General features: G+C 36.6%; 1 protein-coding gene across 4 annotated transcripts in view; it reads right to left on the bottom strand.

The window, feature by feature from the left end:
* The window catches only part of CPNE3 (copine 3), an 89799-nt gene that overhangs the window by 56725 nt on the left and 15468 nt on the right, over window positions 1-17606 (bottom strand). For all 4 annotated transcript variants that reach the window (XM_090283810.1, XM_090283811.1, XM_090283809.1 and 1 more), the window contains 4 exons: window positions 9969-10043; window positions 8595-8666; window positions 3455-3538; window positions 1597-1686 (listed from right to left, as the gene is read on the bottom strand). In XM_090283810.1, the coding sequence (XP_090139936.1) occupies window positions 1597-1686; window positions 3455-3538; window positions 8595-8666; window positions 9969-10043 (321 nt within the window). The remainder of the gene's footprint in view (window positions 1-1596; window positions 1687-3454; window positions 3539-8594; window positions 8667-9968; window positions 10044-17606) is intronic.

Below are 17606 nucleotides of genomic sequence, written 5' to 3'. Positions count from 1 at the left end.
TCTACATTTAGTATAATAATAAAAAGTAAATTTTTTTGAGTTTTTATAGAAGTTTACTTGAACCAAACTGACGACACAGGCCGTGGAGCAAGATCTTAAATGTTCTCAAATGTAATTTTTTAAGTTACTTTTCTACTATTTATTTTGTACTGTATGTGCTTCAATGGAGTGTAGATTATTTTGAGCTAAAGGCAACTGAGACTCTGTGGGCTCAAGAAAAATGTCTGCTTCCCCCTTAACTATCTAGAAGAATTTAAATTAGGAGCCTGGCCCATGATAACAGTTATCATCAGAAATGACTTTTAACCTGTCTATATGACAGGGCAAACTAATCATCACTGAACATGTACTATCCCTCAATAACCTTCTGAAGTCCCAAGGTGTCTTACATCCTCTTTAGCTCAGAATGTCTTCTAGACCTGTTTCCCTTTGTGCCTCTGACTCTCTCATGTAGGAGGGGATCCCCTACATATGTATGCAATTAAATTTGGTCAGTTTCTCTTGTTAATTTATCTTCTGTCTATTTGAATGTTAGACCAGCCAAAATAACCTTGAGAGTAGAGGAAAGCTTGTTCTTCACCCCACCCAGAAGCTAACTTTTCACTGCTGTTGGAAATATCATACAACTTATACTGACATTATTTTTTAGTTATCTGCAGTTTTCAATAATAACAGCATCTGTACTGTGTTTAAAAGTTTATAAAACTTTCATTTTTGCTAATTTAATCCTCACTTTTTTTTTGTAGTGTAGATATTATTTTCTCTATTATAATAAGTGAAGATATTAGATGAACAGCCCAAGACCCCTTAGCTGCTTAAAGGACTGAATCAAGACTTGGACTGTGGCCTGATTCTCAATCCTCTACTTGTTCCATGTCATCAGCCTCCCTGTTTTCACCATATTCATTACAAAAAACTAAAACAAAATAAAAAATCCATCTCAGTTTGCTGATATTAGAACATAAGAAAAGGCTTCTATCTGGAATCTTATGTCAACAAGTGACTCTAGTTATAAAAATATCTTTAAAATAATATATTTTTTGATAAATGGTTATAAATAGGAACACTTAAAAAAATTCTTAGACATATGCTGCTGCTCCCTGTTGCCACTCTGCCTCCTTGATCCTTGAAAACTGAAGCCATCTAAACATTTCCAGTGATTGTATTTTGCTCTGGAAATAAGCAACAAAAATACCACCACTCTTCATTCTCTGCTGTGCTGGGAGCAACATCTGCTTTATCCTCAAGGGACACACCAAAAGCAAAGAGGATGGTTAAAGGTCCTACTCATGGAGGAAAGGAATCTTTTTAAAAGGCAGAAAAATTTAAATTAGACATTTCATTTAAAAAATAAGAGTAAAAATTAAGAGTAAAATAAAAATCTCTATGCTTGATTCAGCATAAGGTCAACAGATCAGTCAAACATGTTGACTCTTCAAACTATACCTATCAGAGACATTTCTACTTTAGTATTCCTAAATCTGAACAAAACTGAATCCTACAGGTCTCTTGTATCATGTACTTTCTTTAAATACTATCAAATCAATCAATTTTACAAAAGAGATGAGTTTGTCTGTATAAATAATTTCAAAATACCTTAATAGTTTTATCCATATCTCCATAGCACAGGGAATTGAGAGAGATTTTAAAAGGCCTCCAAACAGGATTCAGGTTGTTTTTAATAACCTATAAAAATGGAGATTCAAAGACAAATTAGGAAAGCACTCAGTTCATTAGCATCCTGTTCTTACCTCTCCCAGATTCTTGCTGTGCTCTAACCAATCACCTTTCACCTCTTTGACCACTCAACTTTTTTACTGAGAAACTAGCTGGGCCAATATACAACTGTTACATGAAAAATGTGACAGTCTGTCTAGTTGTGATACATGCTAAGGAAAGAGAAAAACTACTTGGGGAAAACATCCACTCATAACAAGGTATCCTTGTGTCAGAAACCAGGGTTTCCAATGCAGGGTACAGAGGACTCAAATATGAAATAATGAAGTCTGAGAAAGACCTGTGCTGACTTAGATTTGATCAAAGAAATAGTCTTAAGTTCATAATTAAATTTTGTAAAACACATATACATAATAAATAGATATAAGCAAATATACATGTTTCCCAGCTGAGTCCATTGAATAGGCCTAAATGTTATGATGTTCCAGTATCAAGGAATATGTGTAGCCCTTAGATCTTGACATCTAACTACCACCACCTTCTGAAAGGAATAGGGTTGCTTCAGAGAAATGGGTTGATCCAGACCTGGCACAGGAGAAGCAGAGGGTGAACTGAGACTATAATGTAAAATAAGAGAATGCTTAAAGACTAGAAGTCAGGTTAAAAGAAGTCAGGAGCCATTTGAAGGCACTCCTCCAGTCAAATTTGGATTAAATTGAGCAGCAAAAACTCTGACAGTAATGAATTATAAATAATGAACACACTATGTTATAATAATCCATGAGTCCACAATGACACTAAAAGTAAAGGAGAAAGTGAGAGAGGGGTATCTGTTAATATGCAGGAAGGGACAGAAGATACAGGAAAGAATCACTATGTTATAACCCGATATAATAACTGGTTCAGGCATGGATCATGAGTAGATGCTAAAACCAGTGGGTGAAATGTGGGAGAACAGCCTCAAAGTGCCACACCACAGACCACCTATTGATTACAAAGGGGTGGTTACCAGCATAACCACATGGGCAAGGTAGGCATCATCAGTATCAGGCAACCTGACACTGTGGGTCCCCTGCTGGTGTACAGCAAGAGATACACAGAGTAGTCCTGATGGCCACATCTGAGCAGGATCTAGCTGTGAGGAAACACAAGACTCCAGTGTTGGACAGCTGGACATACTGGTCTTGATTATTCAAGAGATTTGATGGCAGGGAGGTGTAGGAAGGCAGAAAAAAGTTTTATACTGGAAACATAATACCAAATGCAAAATGGGGGCTTTGATTGACCCCAGACAAAACAAAACAATACGCATATAAACATGTGGGACAGCTGGGAAGATCTGAAGACACTGTTATAAACCATGTGAACTCTTTCAGATGTGGTGGGGTAGAAGAATGCCGCTGTTCTCGAGAAATTCCTGCTCTGCTGTTTAAAAGTGAAAAGTTGTCTACAGCCTACATCGGGCTCTTCAAAAGGGAAGTACCTATGTGCAGGTGTGTGAGTCTGTGTGTGCATGTGTGTGAGAGAAGGTAAAAATATACAGGAATACATTTTAGTGCTCTTCATAGGGCTTTAAATTTTTCAAAATAAAAACTTCACTAATTATCAGGCAGAGTAACACCTCCTTGTTAAAAGAAAAAAGTCAGCATGTTGACCTTGTGTCTCTGGCTATATATGTCTGAACTCAGATATCTTTATAGAAACATAATTTAAAAAATAATAATTACTACTATTCTGAAGGAAACCTCAACCCTACTTTTCAAATTCAGATGTTCACCTCTGTTCGATGAACCATGAGCCAGCTTCCATCAGATGTCTGCTTGTGGAATTCCAAATATGGATCTGACTTTCCAAATAGGTCCTACATTAAAAAGAAAAAGCAATTATTCTCCTTTAAACTACTTTATGCCTATTACATGTTAATAACACCTGAAGTCTGTCCCCCAGAGTAGATACCCAGAGTAGAGTACCGTAGTAAATGCAAACCCATCTCCCTCCTCACAGACTTTTTGACATCTACCAGAAAATGTGATGCTATTTCTGATATATGCTCCTAATCCTTACTTCTCAAAAAACTTGATGGCTTTAAACAATAGTGATCAATACGACCCATCAATATAATATATTTTGGGCTGTTTTCATTATTAACATTGTTCATTCACATAGTAGTGGGTAGTTTTTATGTAAGAAATATCACAAACACTAGTCATGCCAACTCTCTGATAGACCAGCAATAAAATGGATTCAGAGGGCTTAAATGATTTCTAAGATCACATATCTAACTGTTGATGGATCTGAATCTTGACTCCATATCTTATTCTTCTATGACCAATTACACACACAAGAGAGCAGAGGTAAATATGTGGAGTGTGCAAAAGAATTATTTCAAGGGCAAAACGTACATCTTTTTCCTCTGTAATTTCCCACAGTACTCTTATACACCACCCTCAAGACACACACACACACACACACACACACACACACACACATCAAATTCTAGAAGGATGTACAAATTACTCCAATAGGTTAACTCAAGTAGTGAGATTATGGATGTTTATTTTTTTCATTTTCATTTATCTTCATTTGGAAATTTCCATACTCCTTAGAATACATTATTTACTATTTTTCAAAATGAAAGGACACCTGTTAACTCTAGTCATACATGCAGCTATGTCTTTCACCTGAAGACTTCTGAGTCCTGAATTAACCTCAGTACTAAAGTAAGAACTAAGATAGAATTTCCCTACTTAGTATACTTTACTGCCAAGCAGGAAACATAGTTGTTACTGTCAAAAATACAAACACAAGGACTAGGAAGAACTAAAATTTAACCTCATCTCTAAGAAGAATCATTAAATAAATGTAATAAACCTCCTTATGCCCCATTTTATACTGTAAAACTAATAATGGCATTATACAGAAAAGTTAACTTTCCAAAAACACACTAACCTGCCCTGTCTCACCATAGAAATAAACCTATGACAAAGACCAAATATCATTATTACCATTTTGAAGGTAAGAAAACAGACCTTGTTTGAAAATTCATTAAGTTAACAGAACTAAAATAAGAATTTTAAAAGTCCCTGACCCAGACCTCCAAATATGTTACATGAAAAAATGAAGGTGGAGGAAAGTGTGCATATGGTATGATACACTTACCAAAAGGCTGGGGTGGGGACAAATAAGTGCAAATACAAATACAATACAGACAGACATACATGCACATGTATCTCGATTGATAGATACACACATATATATGAGGGGGGGGGACCCAAAAAACCCAGAATTTATTTATAAACAGTTGTGTATTTATTCTTAAATGTTTAAACTTTAGTCACCTTCACAGTACTCTCCATTTGATGTAATAAACCTACTGAGATGTTTTTTTCCACTGCTCAAAACAGTTTTTCAACTCGTTATTTTGATGCCTTTTAGAGCTTCTGCTGTTTTTTGTTTCAACACTTCTACATCAGCAAAATATTTCCCTTTGAGGACTTTTTTCATCTGGGGAAACAAAAAAGTCTCTTGGGGGTGAGATCAGGTGAACAGGGAGGGTGGGGCACAGGGGTCATGACCTTTTTTTGGTTAAAAACTGCTGAACACTCAGTGTGGTATGGGCAGGTGCGCTTGTAAGTCGCCCATCATGAAATGAGCAAATGCATTGAGTCTTCAAAAAAAACTCACTGAAGCCAAATGCAGCTTCTTAAAACAGCCAGCTGGTACACTGATACTGATGGGTTCCTAGGACACTCACCTAGCAAAGAAAGCTTGTACTAAGGGGCCCACCCTCCAGAAGATAATTCCAGGTTTTTCTAGGTCCCCTCTTGTACATATGCGTATATATGTATATGTACACATAGACACACAAACACATACATATACACATATATTTTTTTCAAAACACCTTAGCTTTTATAGGAAATTGAAAGATTAAACCATAAAATATAACTTAAATATATATATATATATTACCTATGGAAAGATAAAACAGCAGACAAGGAAAGAGGATAAGTTTCTTGAAAATACTTTGTTTTATAGATTTGACCTTGAAACCATGTAAATCTTTTATATGATTATAAAACAATATTAAATTTAAAAATGTTTAAAGGAAGTTATGTCAAAAGCAAAATTCAACTATGTGTCAATGTAACAGCATAACCATTTAGAGAAAAATTAATTCTTTAAAACAAAAGAATTTGACTGTATAACCCAAAAGGACAAAAAACTTCAAAGAAAGCTCAAACTGTTTCCAGTAAAATATTTTAATTATAACCTGGATATTTTTATTCTGAAACTATTTCTTTATAAGACAAAATAGATAAGCAATTATGTTAATATCTTTAGGAACCAAGATTTTCAGCATAAGAGAAAACAGGTATAAATATAAAATTAAAGAAGTGAAACCCTGTAATTCTATATCTGAATTGGAAATAATTATATAAACTTATAATTTAGTTTTTCTTTTTTCTCACATTAAAACACTCATAATGGAAGGTTTTTAATTTTACTTTTCGTGCAAAGAGCTAGCTAGCATTGGTTTCTGTGGTAAGGCAGATGTCATAAATGACCCATTCAAGGAAGTTCACTTGAATAAAGCCTATACCTTCACGTACTGATGGAAACACAAGTGACTCATGTTGAAGTTGTATATGTCTCATCAAACCTCCCAGTTTGAGCAGACGCAGCAAGAATGAGAACCTTGGCCAAGTTTTCTCCGATGGCTCCTGTAGAGCTGCTGGTGACTTACTTTGCTCTCTCCAGTATAACGAGGCAAAAGGTAATTTAGTTTTTCTTCAAAAAAAAAAAAAAAGAAAGAAAACCTTTGCTATATCTGACTACAGACTGAGAAGCCACAGAAACAATCAGCAGCCACAATAGACAGCTCCCTAGCACCTGCCTGTGGTCTCTAAGCGCCAGCTCCCACTGACATACAGTATGGCACCACTTCATGTGCCAACCTGGGGCAGACACTGGATGGAGTGAGCCTGGAATGTGTGTCCTCCCATAGGGCAAGGAAGCTATCAGAGACCCCTGAGTGGTCCAGATGGTTTCAAGGGCAAATTAAAGAGGTCCCCAGAGGCCAAAGTTGGGATACTCTGAATATCAATAAGAATTAATCAATAGAGTACATAGCAATACTAAAAATAAACAAACACACACAAAAAAACCTTCATTTAGAGAATAACAGGGAACCAACTTATTCTAAAAAATGGTAAATATAGGAAAAAATCAAGCATTTTAACTTGCCTTTTCTGTACAAACTGTATCTCAAAGTAAGTAAGTGCCCAGTGTGGAGAATACGTCCCTTTACAGAAGTATCCTCACTGATAAATGAAGAAGCGACGATGGCATGAGAATATCACTATTTTGTAGCCCCGTAATAAAACAGTTATGTCTAGGTAGTTACAATTATCCCAAAAGACACACTGGACAATGCAGACCTCCTGAAGGAATGAATTATGGGCCACCATCCATGAAACTGCCTTACCAACAATTCAAAATACCATCAGATCACACCTCTAGAATCAATCACCAGCTTATAGAAATCAAGAAACAATGGGGGAGAGAACAGCAAGTTCCATGACACTGCAAGGATTTAAGCAGCCATAAACACTGTGAAAACTTACACAGGACAGAATAGTCAGTTTCTTTGTGGAATAAATTCCATGAAGGATGGATGGATGGATGAAAGAATGGATGGGAGGGAGAGAGGGATGAACAAGAGAGGGAATAAGGAAGCGAGGGATGAAGGAAAAAAGGAAAAGGAAGGAGGAAATTTATAAATTAAAATGATTTAAGAGACACATTTACCAATTATATATATATATATATATTTTAATTCAAATGGCTTTTTAAAATGTATAATTTTATTTATTTATTCTTAGAGAGAGGAGAAGGGGAGAGGGAGAAAGAGAGGGAGAGAAACATTGATCAGTTGCCTCTCACATGCTCCCAACTGGGGGCCTGGCCCGCAACCTAGGCGTGTGCTCTGACTAGGAATCGAACTGGCGACCCTTGGTTTGCAGGCCAGCGCTCAATCCACAGAGCCACACCAGCCAGGGCACTAATTATATTTTTTAAAGAATCTTTAGACGTACACCAGAATATTTACAGATGAAATGATATGATGGCTGGGAGGAGGGAAAGAAAATAGGAATAGAGGTGAAACAAAACTGGTCCTGATTTAAAACTGTTGAAGATAGGTGATGGGAATATGAAATTAAAAAAAAAAAAAAAATTCTATTTTTGCATATGTTTAAATTTTCCAAAACAAAAGGTCCCTGCCTACTAGCCTAACATGTTTGCAAACTGATTTGCAAGGAAATGTAAGTGATGAAGAACAATGACTGGATAATAAAGTATAAAAAGCATGCAAAGAATTATTCCAACACACGTACACTACACTGTTATGTTATTATATAATGCATTTATCCTTCATTTAAAATATTGACTTCTGAATGCAAAGAGGAATTTTGTAATTAATAAAGGATGAAATTTTTGCTTTTCTCCTTTAGTCCAATAACCCTCTCTTACATCTTTTCCAAAAACATTAAAGCTTGTATTGACTCTTCTTTTGAGGCAGAGAAACCCATTGTTATATCAAGAGGAAAGAGGTAAAGGGAAATGAGTTCTGCTTACCCACACATAAATACACAGAGACACAGATATACACACAAACAAACATAGTAACATGCAGACATAGTCAGAGACAGACATATAGACACACTCACAGATACACACTGACATACATAGACACACAGACACACACACTGGAAAGCAGTATTTGGAAGGAACTAATACTCCAAACAATGCTCAGATTATGGAGCTCATGTTAACTGCATTATTATTTTCTCAAACAGGAATCAATGTGTGGCAAACAAAACATATCCCTGTTGAAGTCTGCATCACCTACCCACCTTATTATCCAGTTTTCTTGCTTCCATTTCAAACAAGACCACTCTGTTATCCTTTATTTCTTCAGCTGAAATCTACAAGTAGATAAGGTACGTGAAAGAAAGCTTGTTTTAGGGATTCCGATACACTCAGGAAGTACTGATATTCTGTTACCTAATAGTATATAAACTCTATGTTAATATAAATAAATTCTAAAATGGTTAATAACTAAATGGTACATTTAAGAGATTTATCATTATAACTTTCATGTATGTGCAATAAATATTTTCCCAAGATATGCTGAATCTCATTATTTACCTTTCTTTTTAGATTAAATCTCATTCTGCACCTTCCTTTTTTAGATTAAATCTGATTATGTACTTTCTTTTTAGATTAAATCTCATTATGCACCTCCTTTTTTTAGGTTAAATCTGCATTATGCACCCTTCCTTTTTAGATGCTATTGCCCAACTAGATTTCCCGATTCCAGTGAGAAATCAAAGACCTGGAGAACATCAAACACCAGCTTAAGCTCTCCAAACCCTGAGAGGTGAGGCAATCATACCTAGAAAATATTATTGATTGAAATATCACATCGCTATTTTTCATCCAACTTAACTATTAGCTGTCAAGGGCCCAAAAGCAATGAAGGTAACTACCCACAATGTTCTATTCTCTGCGCCACAAAAGTTAGCACCCCCAACAGACTGAACATTCTTATGCTTTAGGAAATTTAACCTAGGTGAGCTGTTCAGGAAAATGAGTTTCATGATGACAATAACCCTCAAACAAGGATCTCAGGGCGCCACCCTTCCATTCGCAGAGCTAGTCAGAAACTATCACAAGATCCAGAAGGTTAAGATCATTAAAAGTGTGGCATTATATAATTTGGGATCTAAAGCAGGATAAGGCATATATTCATTGGCCCAGGGCCAGTCGTCAGCTAGCCAAGTATAGCTGGGAGGACAGGCAGATTGTGGGCACAAAAATTAGAATTGCCTGCCATATCATAGTGTGAGACCAATTGGGAATAAAATCCATCTTGGAAATAATGTCATGTTGAGAGGATGACTTTGCTTTGCATAGAGGCAGGTGGGTCCATTGAGATGATTAAGTAGTTTCTAAGTGGGGAATTTACACTTCCATGGGGGTGAGGCATATCACCAACTTGTTTCTGGCCCTATAGACAACTTAAAAACTCAAAGGGATTTTATGTGTCTGTGTGTGATTTTCTTTTTTGGCACACATGTTTCCCATTTGCGATCACTCTCAAGCAGGGCAAGAGGAAGGAGCCATTCAAATGAAATGATAAAGCATGGCTGTAGTATGCCAGACTGTACAGTTTCAGTGAGCCCTCTACATAAATCTTTTGAGGCAAAAGACAAATATCTTGTTACCGTGATGCTGCCTTTACCCGCGGGTCTACCACTTCTAAGCACCAGTGGTCGAGTCAGCTTCTTACTGGAAACAATCTGTTAAAAGTAGAAAGTGATACAAAGAGTTTTTTCACTTCATCTTGTAAATTTGAAAATGATGGGTTTGAAAAAAGGTTGAGTATAAGGTTCTAAAAAGTCATTAGAAGTGGAAACATTAAGTCCATTCTATAAGGATGGAGTGATTCTAAAATGCATGAACACATTTAAAGATTTTATTTATTTTTAGCCAGAGGGGAAAAGAGGGAGTAAGAGAGGGAGAGAAACATCAACATGCCAGCCAGAGAAACACTGATTGGTTGCCTCTTGCATGCCCCCGACCAGGGGAGAGGCCTGCAATCCGGGCACATGCCCTGAACGGAAATCAAACCAATGACCTTTTGGTTTGTGGGACAATACCCAACCCACTGAGCTACACCAGTCGAGGTATGCATGGGCACATTTAAAACCCACTGGAGAGATCCAACAAAGTGGAGGAGTAAGTGGAATCTACACTAACCTCCTCCCAGGAACAATCTGGAAATACAACTAAGTTGTAAAAAAAATCATCCTGAATAACCAACTGAACACTAGCTGGAGAGAAGCCTTTTGACCTCAGACAGAGAAAAGAAACCACTTCACCACAAGACTGGTAGTGAGTGCAGAGGAAATGCAAGAGGGCTGACTGGACTCCCATGAGTGGCAGCAAAATCCTGAAGGGATATTTCAGCAGCCAGGGGGTTCCCACAGGGAAATGCGGAGTCTAAACCCCAACCTGGGTTCCACAGACTACAGCACCAGAGAAGGAAAGGTACCCAGATAACATCCAACTGTGAAATGAAGCAGGGTTTCTGTCTGCAAGGGAGAGATGGCTGGAGACTCAGGGAGCCTCTTAAGAGGGCCAACACACAAAATTTTGTTTGCAGCCACTTAGCCTGGACTCTGGAAGAGAGAGGGCAGAGTAGACTACAGAAGTTTGAGGAGAGTCTGGGGTTGGTCACTCTGGGGACAGAACTGAAGGAACAGCCACCAGGATCCCTATGCTGAGACACTCCCTAAACTGCAGAAGCCATCTTTCTCAGGCAGAGCACTCCCCTCCAAGTGGCATCAGCATGAGGGGAAGCAATAACCCCACCAGAAGGAAATACTCTGCCCCACCCCGTGATTTATAAGGCAGGCTGCTGATTGGAGCTTGAGGCTGTTTCACTGATCAGTTTAAGGTAGAAAATACAGAGAAGTAGCCAAAATGGGAAGACAAAGAAACAGACCCCAAATAAAAGAACAAGATAATACTCCAAAGAACTAGATGAACTGGAGGCAAGCAATTTATCAGAGTTTAGAGTAATGATTATAAGAACACTCAACAGCCTGAAAAAAAAGACATAGAAAACAAAAAAGGACCAGAAAGAAATGAAGACTGCAATATATGAAATAAATAATACACTGGAAAGAATAAACAGTAGGTTAGATGAAGCAGAGGATCGAATCAGAGATTTGGAAGACAAGGTAAAAAACACCCAGGCAGAGTAACAGAAAGAAAAAGGAATTTTAAAAAATGAGGAGAACTTAAGAAACATTTTAGACAACGCGAAGTTTAACAACATCTACATCATGGAATACCAGAAGGAGAAGAGAGCAGGCAAGGGATCGAGAACATATTTGAAGAAATAATGACCAAAAACTTTCTTAATCTGCTGAAGGAAAAAGTCACACAAGTCCAGGAAGTTCAGAGAGTCCCAAATAAGCTGGATCCAAAGAGGCCTACACCAAGACACATCATAATTAAAATGACAAGGCTTAAAGACAATGAGAGAATCCTAAAAGCCACAAGAGAAAAGCGTGTAGTTACATACAAGGGAGCTCCAATTAGACTGTCATCTTATTTCTCAACAGAAACCTTTCAGGTCAGAGGCAGTGGCATGAAATATTCAAAGTGTTGAAAAGCACAGATCTACAAGCAAGGCTACGTTACCCAGGTGGCTATCATTTAAAATTGAAGAAGAAATAAAGGAACTTCCCAGACAAGCAAAACTAAAGGAGTTTGTTAATACCAAACCAGTACTACAACAAATGTTAAAGGACTTGCTATAAGAAGAAGAAGAGAAAAGAAAAGGAAAAGAAAAGGAGACAAAAGAAAAGGAAAAAGAAAAGGGAAAAAAACAAAGGAAAATAATCTAAGGATAAAATGGCACTAAATATGTATCTATCAATAATCACCTTAAATGTAAATGGATTAAATCCTCCAACCAAAGACATAGGGTAGCTGAATAGAGAAGAAAAGAAGACCCACATGTATGCTGCCTCCAAGAGACCCATTTCATATTAAAAGATACACGAAGAATAAAAATAAAGGGATGGAAAAAATATTTCATGCATATGGAAAGAAAAAAAAGCTGGGGTAGCAGAACTTATATTCAACAAAATAGTTAAAACCAAGGCTATAGTAAGAGACAAAGAAGGACACTACATAATGATAAAGGGAACAATCCAACAAGAGGATATATCTCTAGTAAACATGTACACATCCAACATAGGAGCACCTAAATATGTAAAAAAATCGTGATGGACATAAAAGAGATCAAAAGAAATAGAGTCACAGTTGGGGATTTTAACACCCCACTGATTTCAATGGATAGATCTTTCAGAGAGAAAAAAACACACTAGATCAAATGGATTGAATTGATATTTTTAAAGCATTTTATACCAAAGCAGCAGAGTATACATGCTTTTCAAATGCACATGGAATGTTTTTCTAAGATAGACCACATGTTAGGACACAAAACAGGTCTCAATAAATTTAGAAAGACTCAAGTTATATCAAGCATCTTCTCTGGCCTCAATGCTATGAAACTATAGAAATCAATTACAAAACAATGAAAAACAAACACATGTAAGCTAAATAACATGTTATTAAATAATGACTAGGTCAACAACAAGATCAAGAAAGAAATCAAGATACCTTGAAACAAATGAAAATAAGGACACAATAATCCCAAACCTGTGGGACACTGGGAAAACAATCTTAAAAGGGAAATTCATAGCATTACAGGCCTATCTCAAAAAACAAGAAAACCCTCAAGTAAACAATCTACTTCACATTTTAAATATTTTGAAAAAGAAAAAGGAACAAAGTCCAAAGTGAGTAGAAATAAGGAAATAATAAAGATCAGAGCAGAAATAAATGAAATAATCTTAAAAACACACACACACAATACAAAAGATCAATGAATCCAAGAGCTGGTTCTTTGAAAATATAAATAAGACTGACAAACCTTTACCCAGACTCATCAAGAAAAATAGAGAAAGGATCCAAATAAATAAAATCAGAAATGAAAGAGGAGAAATAACAACTGACACAAAAGAAATACAAAAGATTGTAAGAAAGTATTATAAACAACTACATACCAAAAAACTGGACAACTAGGCATGAAATGGATACATTCCTAGAAACATAAAATCTTCCAAAAATAAATCAGGAAGAATCAGAGAATCTGAATAGACAGATCACACCTAATGAAACTGAAGCAGTAATCAGAAAACTTCCAACAAATAAAAGCCCTGGATAGGTGAATTTTACCAAATATTCCAAGAAGATGTAAAACCTCTCCTTCCCAAACTATTTCATAAATTTCAAGAGGACGGAAGGCTCCCAAACTCATTTTATAGCAAGCATTATGTTAATTCCAAAACCAGAGAAAGATATTAAAAAGAAAAAATATTATAGGCCAATATCCTTGATGAATGTAGACACTAAAATCCTCAACAAAATATTAGCAAACCAAATACAGCAATGTATCAAAATGATCATACACCATGATCAACTAGGATTTATTCTGGGAATGGGAGGTTAGTACAACATTCCCAAGTCAATAATTGTGATTCACCACATAAACAAAATGTAGGATAAAAACCACACGATCATATCAATAGATGCGGAAAAAGCAGTTGATAAAATACAACAGTCATTTATGATAAAAACTCTCAGCAAAATGGGATTTGAGGGAACATACCTAAACATAATAAAGGGTATAAATGACAAACCCAATGCAAGCATCATACTCAATGGGCAAAAAGTACAAGTGTTCCCCTTAAGATCGGGAGCAAGACAGTGAAGTCCACTTTCAACTCTCTTATTCAATACAGTACTGGAAGTCCTAGCCATGACAATCAGACAAGAAATAAAAGGCATCCAAATTGGAAAGGAAGAAGTAAAACTGTAATTATTTGCAGATGACATGATACTGTACATAGAAACCCCAAAGATTCCACCAAGAAACTGCTAAAACTGATAAATGAATTCAGCAAAGTAGCAGGACACAAAATTAAATATTCAGAAATGAGCTGCATTTTTATATGCCAATAACGAACTCACAGAAAGGGAAATTAAGAAAACAATCCTGTTCACCATTGCTACAAAAAGAATAAAATACCAAAGAATAAACCTAACAAAGGATAGAAAAGACCTGTACTCAGAAAATTTTAAGATACTGAAGAGAGAAACAGAAAAGACACAAATAAGTAGAAGTCCATACCGTGTTCATGGATAGAAGAATTAATATCATTAAAATGTCCATACTACCCAAAGTAATTTACAGATTCAACACAATTCCTATCAAGATTCCAATGACATATTTCACTGAACTAGAACAAATATTTCAAAAATTTACATGGAGCCCTGGCTGCTGTGGCTCAGTGGATAGAGCGTCGGCCTGCGAGCCAAGTGTCGCTGGTTCGAGTCCCAGTCAGGGCACATGATTAGGTTGCACGTCAGGTCCCCAGTTGGGGGCGCGAGTGAGAGGCAACCACACAGTGATGCTTCTCTCCCCGTCTTTCTCCTTTCCCCTCTCTCTAAAAATAAATAAACAAAAAAATCAACAAAAATTGAAATTCCTTTAAAAAAAAAAAAAAAAATTTACATGGAACATCCAAAGGCCCCATATAGCAACAGTGACACTGAGAAGAAATTTGGAGGAATCATGCTACCTAATATCAAACTATACTATAAGGCCACAGTAATCAAAACAGTCTGGTACTGGCATAAAAACAGACACATAGATCAATGGAACAGAATAGAGAGCCCAGAAATAAACCCACGCCTTTAGAGTCAATATTTGACAGAGGAAGCAAGCACATATAATGGGCTAAAGATAGTTTATTCAATAAATGGTGTAGGAAAAATTGGACAGATATGTGAGAAAAATGAAACTAGACACCTTCTTATGTCACACACAAGAATAAATTCAAAATGGATTAGACTTAAATGTTAGACCTGAAACCATAAAAACCCTCAAAGAAAACACTGGCAGCAAAATCTTGAACACTGCTCATAGCAGTTTTATCGGATGTATCTCCCCAAGCAAGTGAAACAATAGAAAAATAAACAGGCTTATATAAAATTAAAAAGTTTTTGCATAGCAAAGGAAATCATCAACAAAATAAAAAGACAATCCACAGAATGGGAGAACATAGTCATGATACACCTGATAAATGGTTAATATCCAAACTTTATAAAGTACTTACGAAACTCAATACCCAAAAAAACAAACAGCCCAATTAAAAAATGGACAAAGGACCTAATTGGACATTTCTCCAAAAAGGATATACAGTTGGCCAACAGACATGAAAAGATGTTCAACATCACTAATCATCAGAGAACTGAAAATTAAAACTATAATGAAATACCATCTCACACCCGTCAGAATGGCTATCATCAATAAATCAACAGGCTGTGGAGAAAGGGGAACCCCTGTGCACTGTTGGTGGCAATGCAGACTGGTGCAGCCACTGAGGAAAGCAGTATAGAGATACCGTGGATCTGCCTTTTGACCCAGTGATTCTACTTCTCAGAATATATCCGAAGGAACTCAAAACACTAATTCAGAAGAACATAAGCACCCCTGTGTTCACTGCAGCGTTATTTACAATTGCCAAGATACGGAAGTAGCCCAAGTACCCATCAGTACATAAATGGATAAAGCAACTATGGGACATTTACACAATGGAATACTACTCAGCCATAAAAAATATCTTACCCTTTGTAGCATTATGGATGGACCTGTATAGCATTATGTTAAGTGAAATAAGCCAGTCAGAGAAAGACAAATACCATATGATTTCACTCATATATGGAATCTAATGAACAAACTGAACTAGTAAGTGAAATGGGGACAGACTCAGATGGAGAGCAGGATGACAGCTAGTGGTGGGGAGAGTTTTGGGGGTGGAGGGATTGAGCAAAGTGGAAAAAGGACTCTTGGACATGGACAACAGAGTGGTGATTGCTGGGGGTAGAGAGCATAAGGAGACTAAATGGTAATGGAAAAAATACAGTAAAGATTAAGTCAATTAAAAAATAAATAAAGGGTATTAATCTTTAGTTCTCAGATCTAAATAAATAAATAAATTAATTAATTAAATAAACCCCAATGGAAACTACCTCCAAGGACCCAATCCTGGAAGACTGAACCTCCCCCAGCATCTGGCTAGTTTATTAACTACTTCAAAGTTGAACTTCTTCCACATAGTGGAATAAGAGGGCCTTATTTCATGGCACACAAATAACTGAACTGAAACCCCTATTACTGAAAGGCCAACCAGGCCTCAGAACTCTCAACAAATGGGATTCAATTTCTTAACTGACCTGTAACTTAAATGTATAACCCACACACAAAATAGCATTTTGATTAAAATAACATATTAGACCTTGGTTCTCAATTAGCTATAATCTCTCATATTCATTTTAATGTTAGCTATATTGACTTTTTTTCCAAAAACAATAAATAATTTAACTTCCCTTTGATATTTATCAAAGTTTTTGAAAACTGATCAGTAAGGTCCATATTGTCCTTGAGACATAGGAAATGCCATGATCTCCAAACTATTCAACATTGGAAAATGAACTCTTAAAAGACAACTCTAAGCAATAATTATCACCCACTGAAAAAAAAAAAAAAAAAAGACTCCTCCCCCAAAAACTTCCTTACTCAGTACAAATGTTCGTTACCTCTCCTTAGAAGACAGACTCTGAGCCCACAGACACATCCCTACCCTGACAAAACCTGTTCTGTACTGTTAAGACATAACTACAATAACCGAGGTGAATGCTCAGGGAGAGACAGGAGAGAGCACCCAGTGAGCACAGCAGGACCCCGTAGACTATAAGTTGAAAGGAGGAACCCCAGCTAATGAGGCATAAGCCAGGGAGGGTGCAGTGTGGATAACAAGTACCAGAGAGGCCAGTTAGAACATAAGAAGTTGCTGATACTGTGATGGCATTTATGACTAAACATAAGGACAAAAGGTACAGAAACCTGTAAACAGCACATATAGCACTTACAGCAGTGGTTTCATTTACTGAAATGTCAAATGGACACCCCAACTCGAAACACACATGGCCCCTGCCCTTAGGGAAGTAACAAAAATTCTATAATGCTCAAGGACCATACAAATGGATGAATTCCGTCTTTAAAGTGATTATAGGGTTTCCAACTTTAAAAATTAAACTGATGAGCACTTATGAAAAGGCCCAGTTCTTTGGAGATGTGAAATACAGAATAGTCAATCGTCGTTGGCAGCCATCCGTCTCGAGAGACGATGGTGTAGCTTCTTAAGAGTCTATCTGCA

Source organism: Furipterus horrens, unplaced genomic scaffold, assembly GCF_987537825.1.
Source record: "Furipterus horrens unplaced genomic scaffold, mFurHor1.1.pri manual_scaffold_7, whole genome shotgun sequence".
In the NCBI taxonomy this organism is placed as follows: domain Eukaryota; kingdom Metazoa; phylum Chordata; class Mammalia; order Chiroptera; family Furipteridae; genus Furipterus; species Furipterus horrens.
This window is presented reverse-complemented; position numbering and strand designations above follow the sequence as displayed.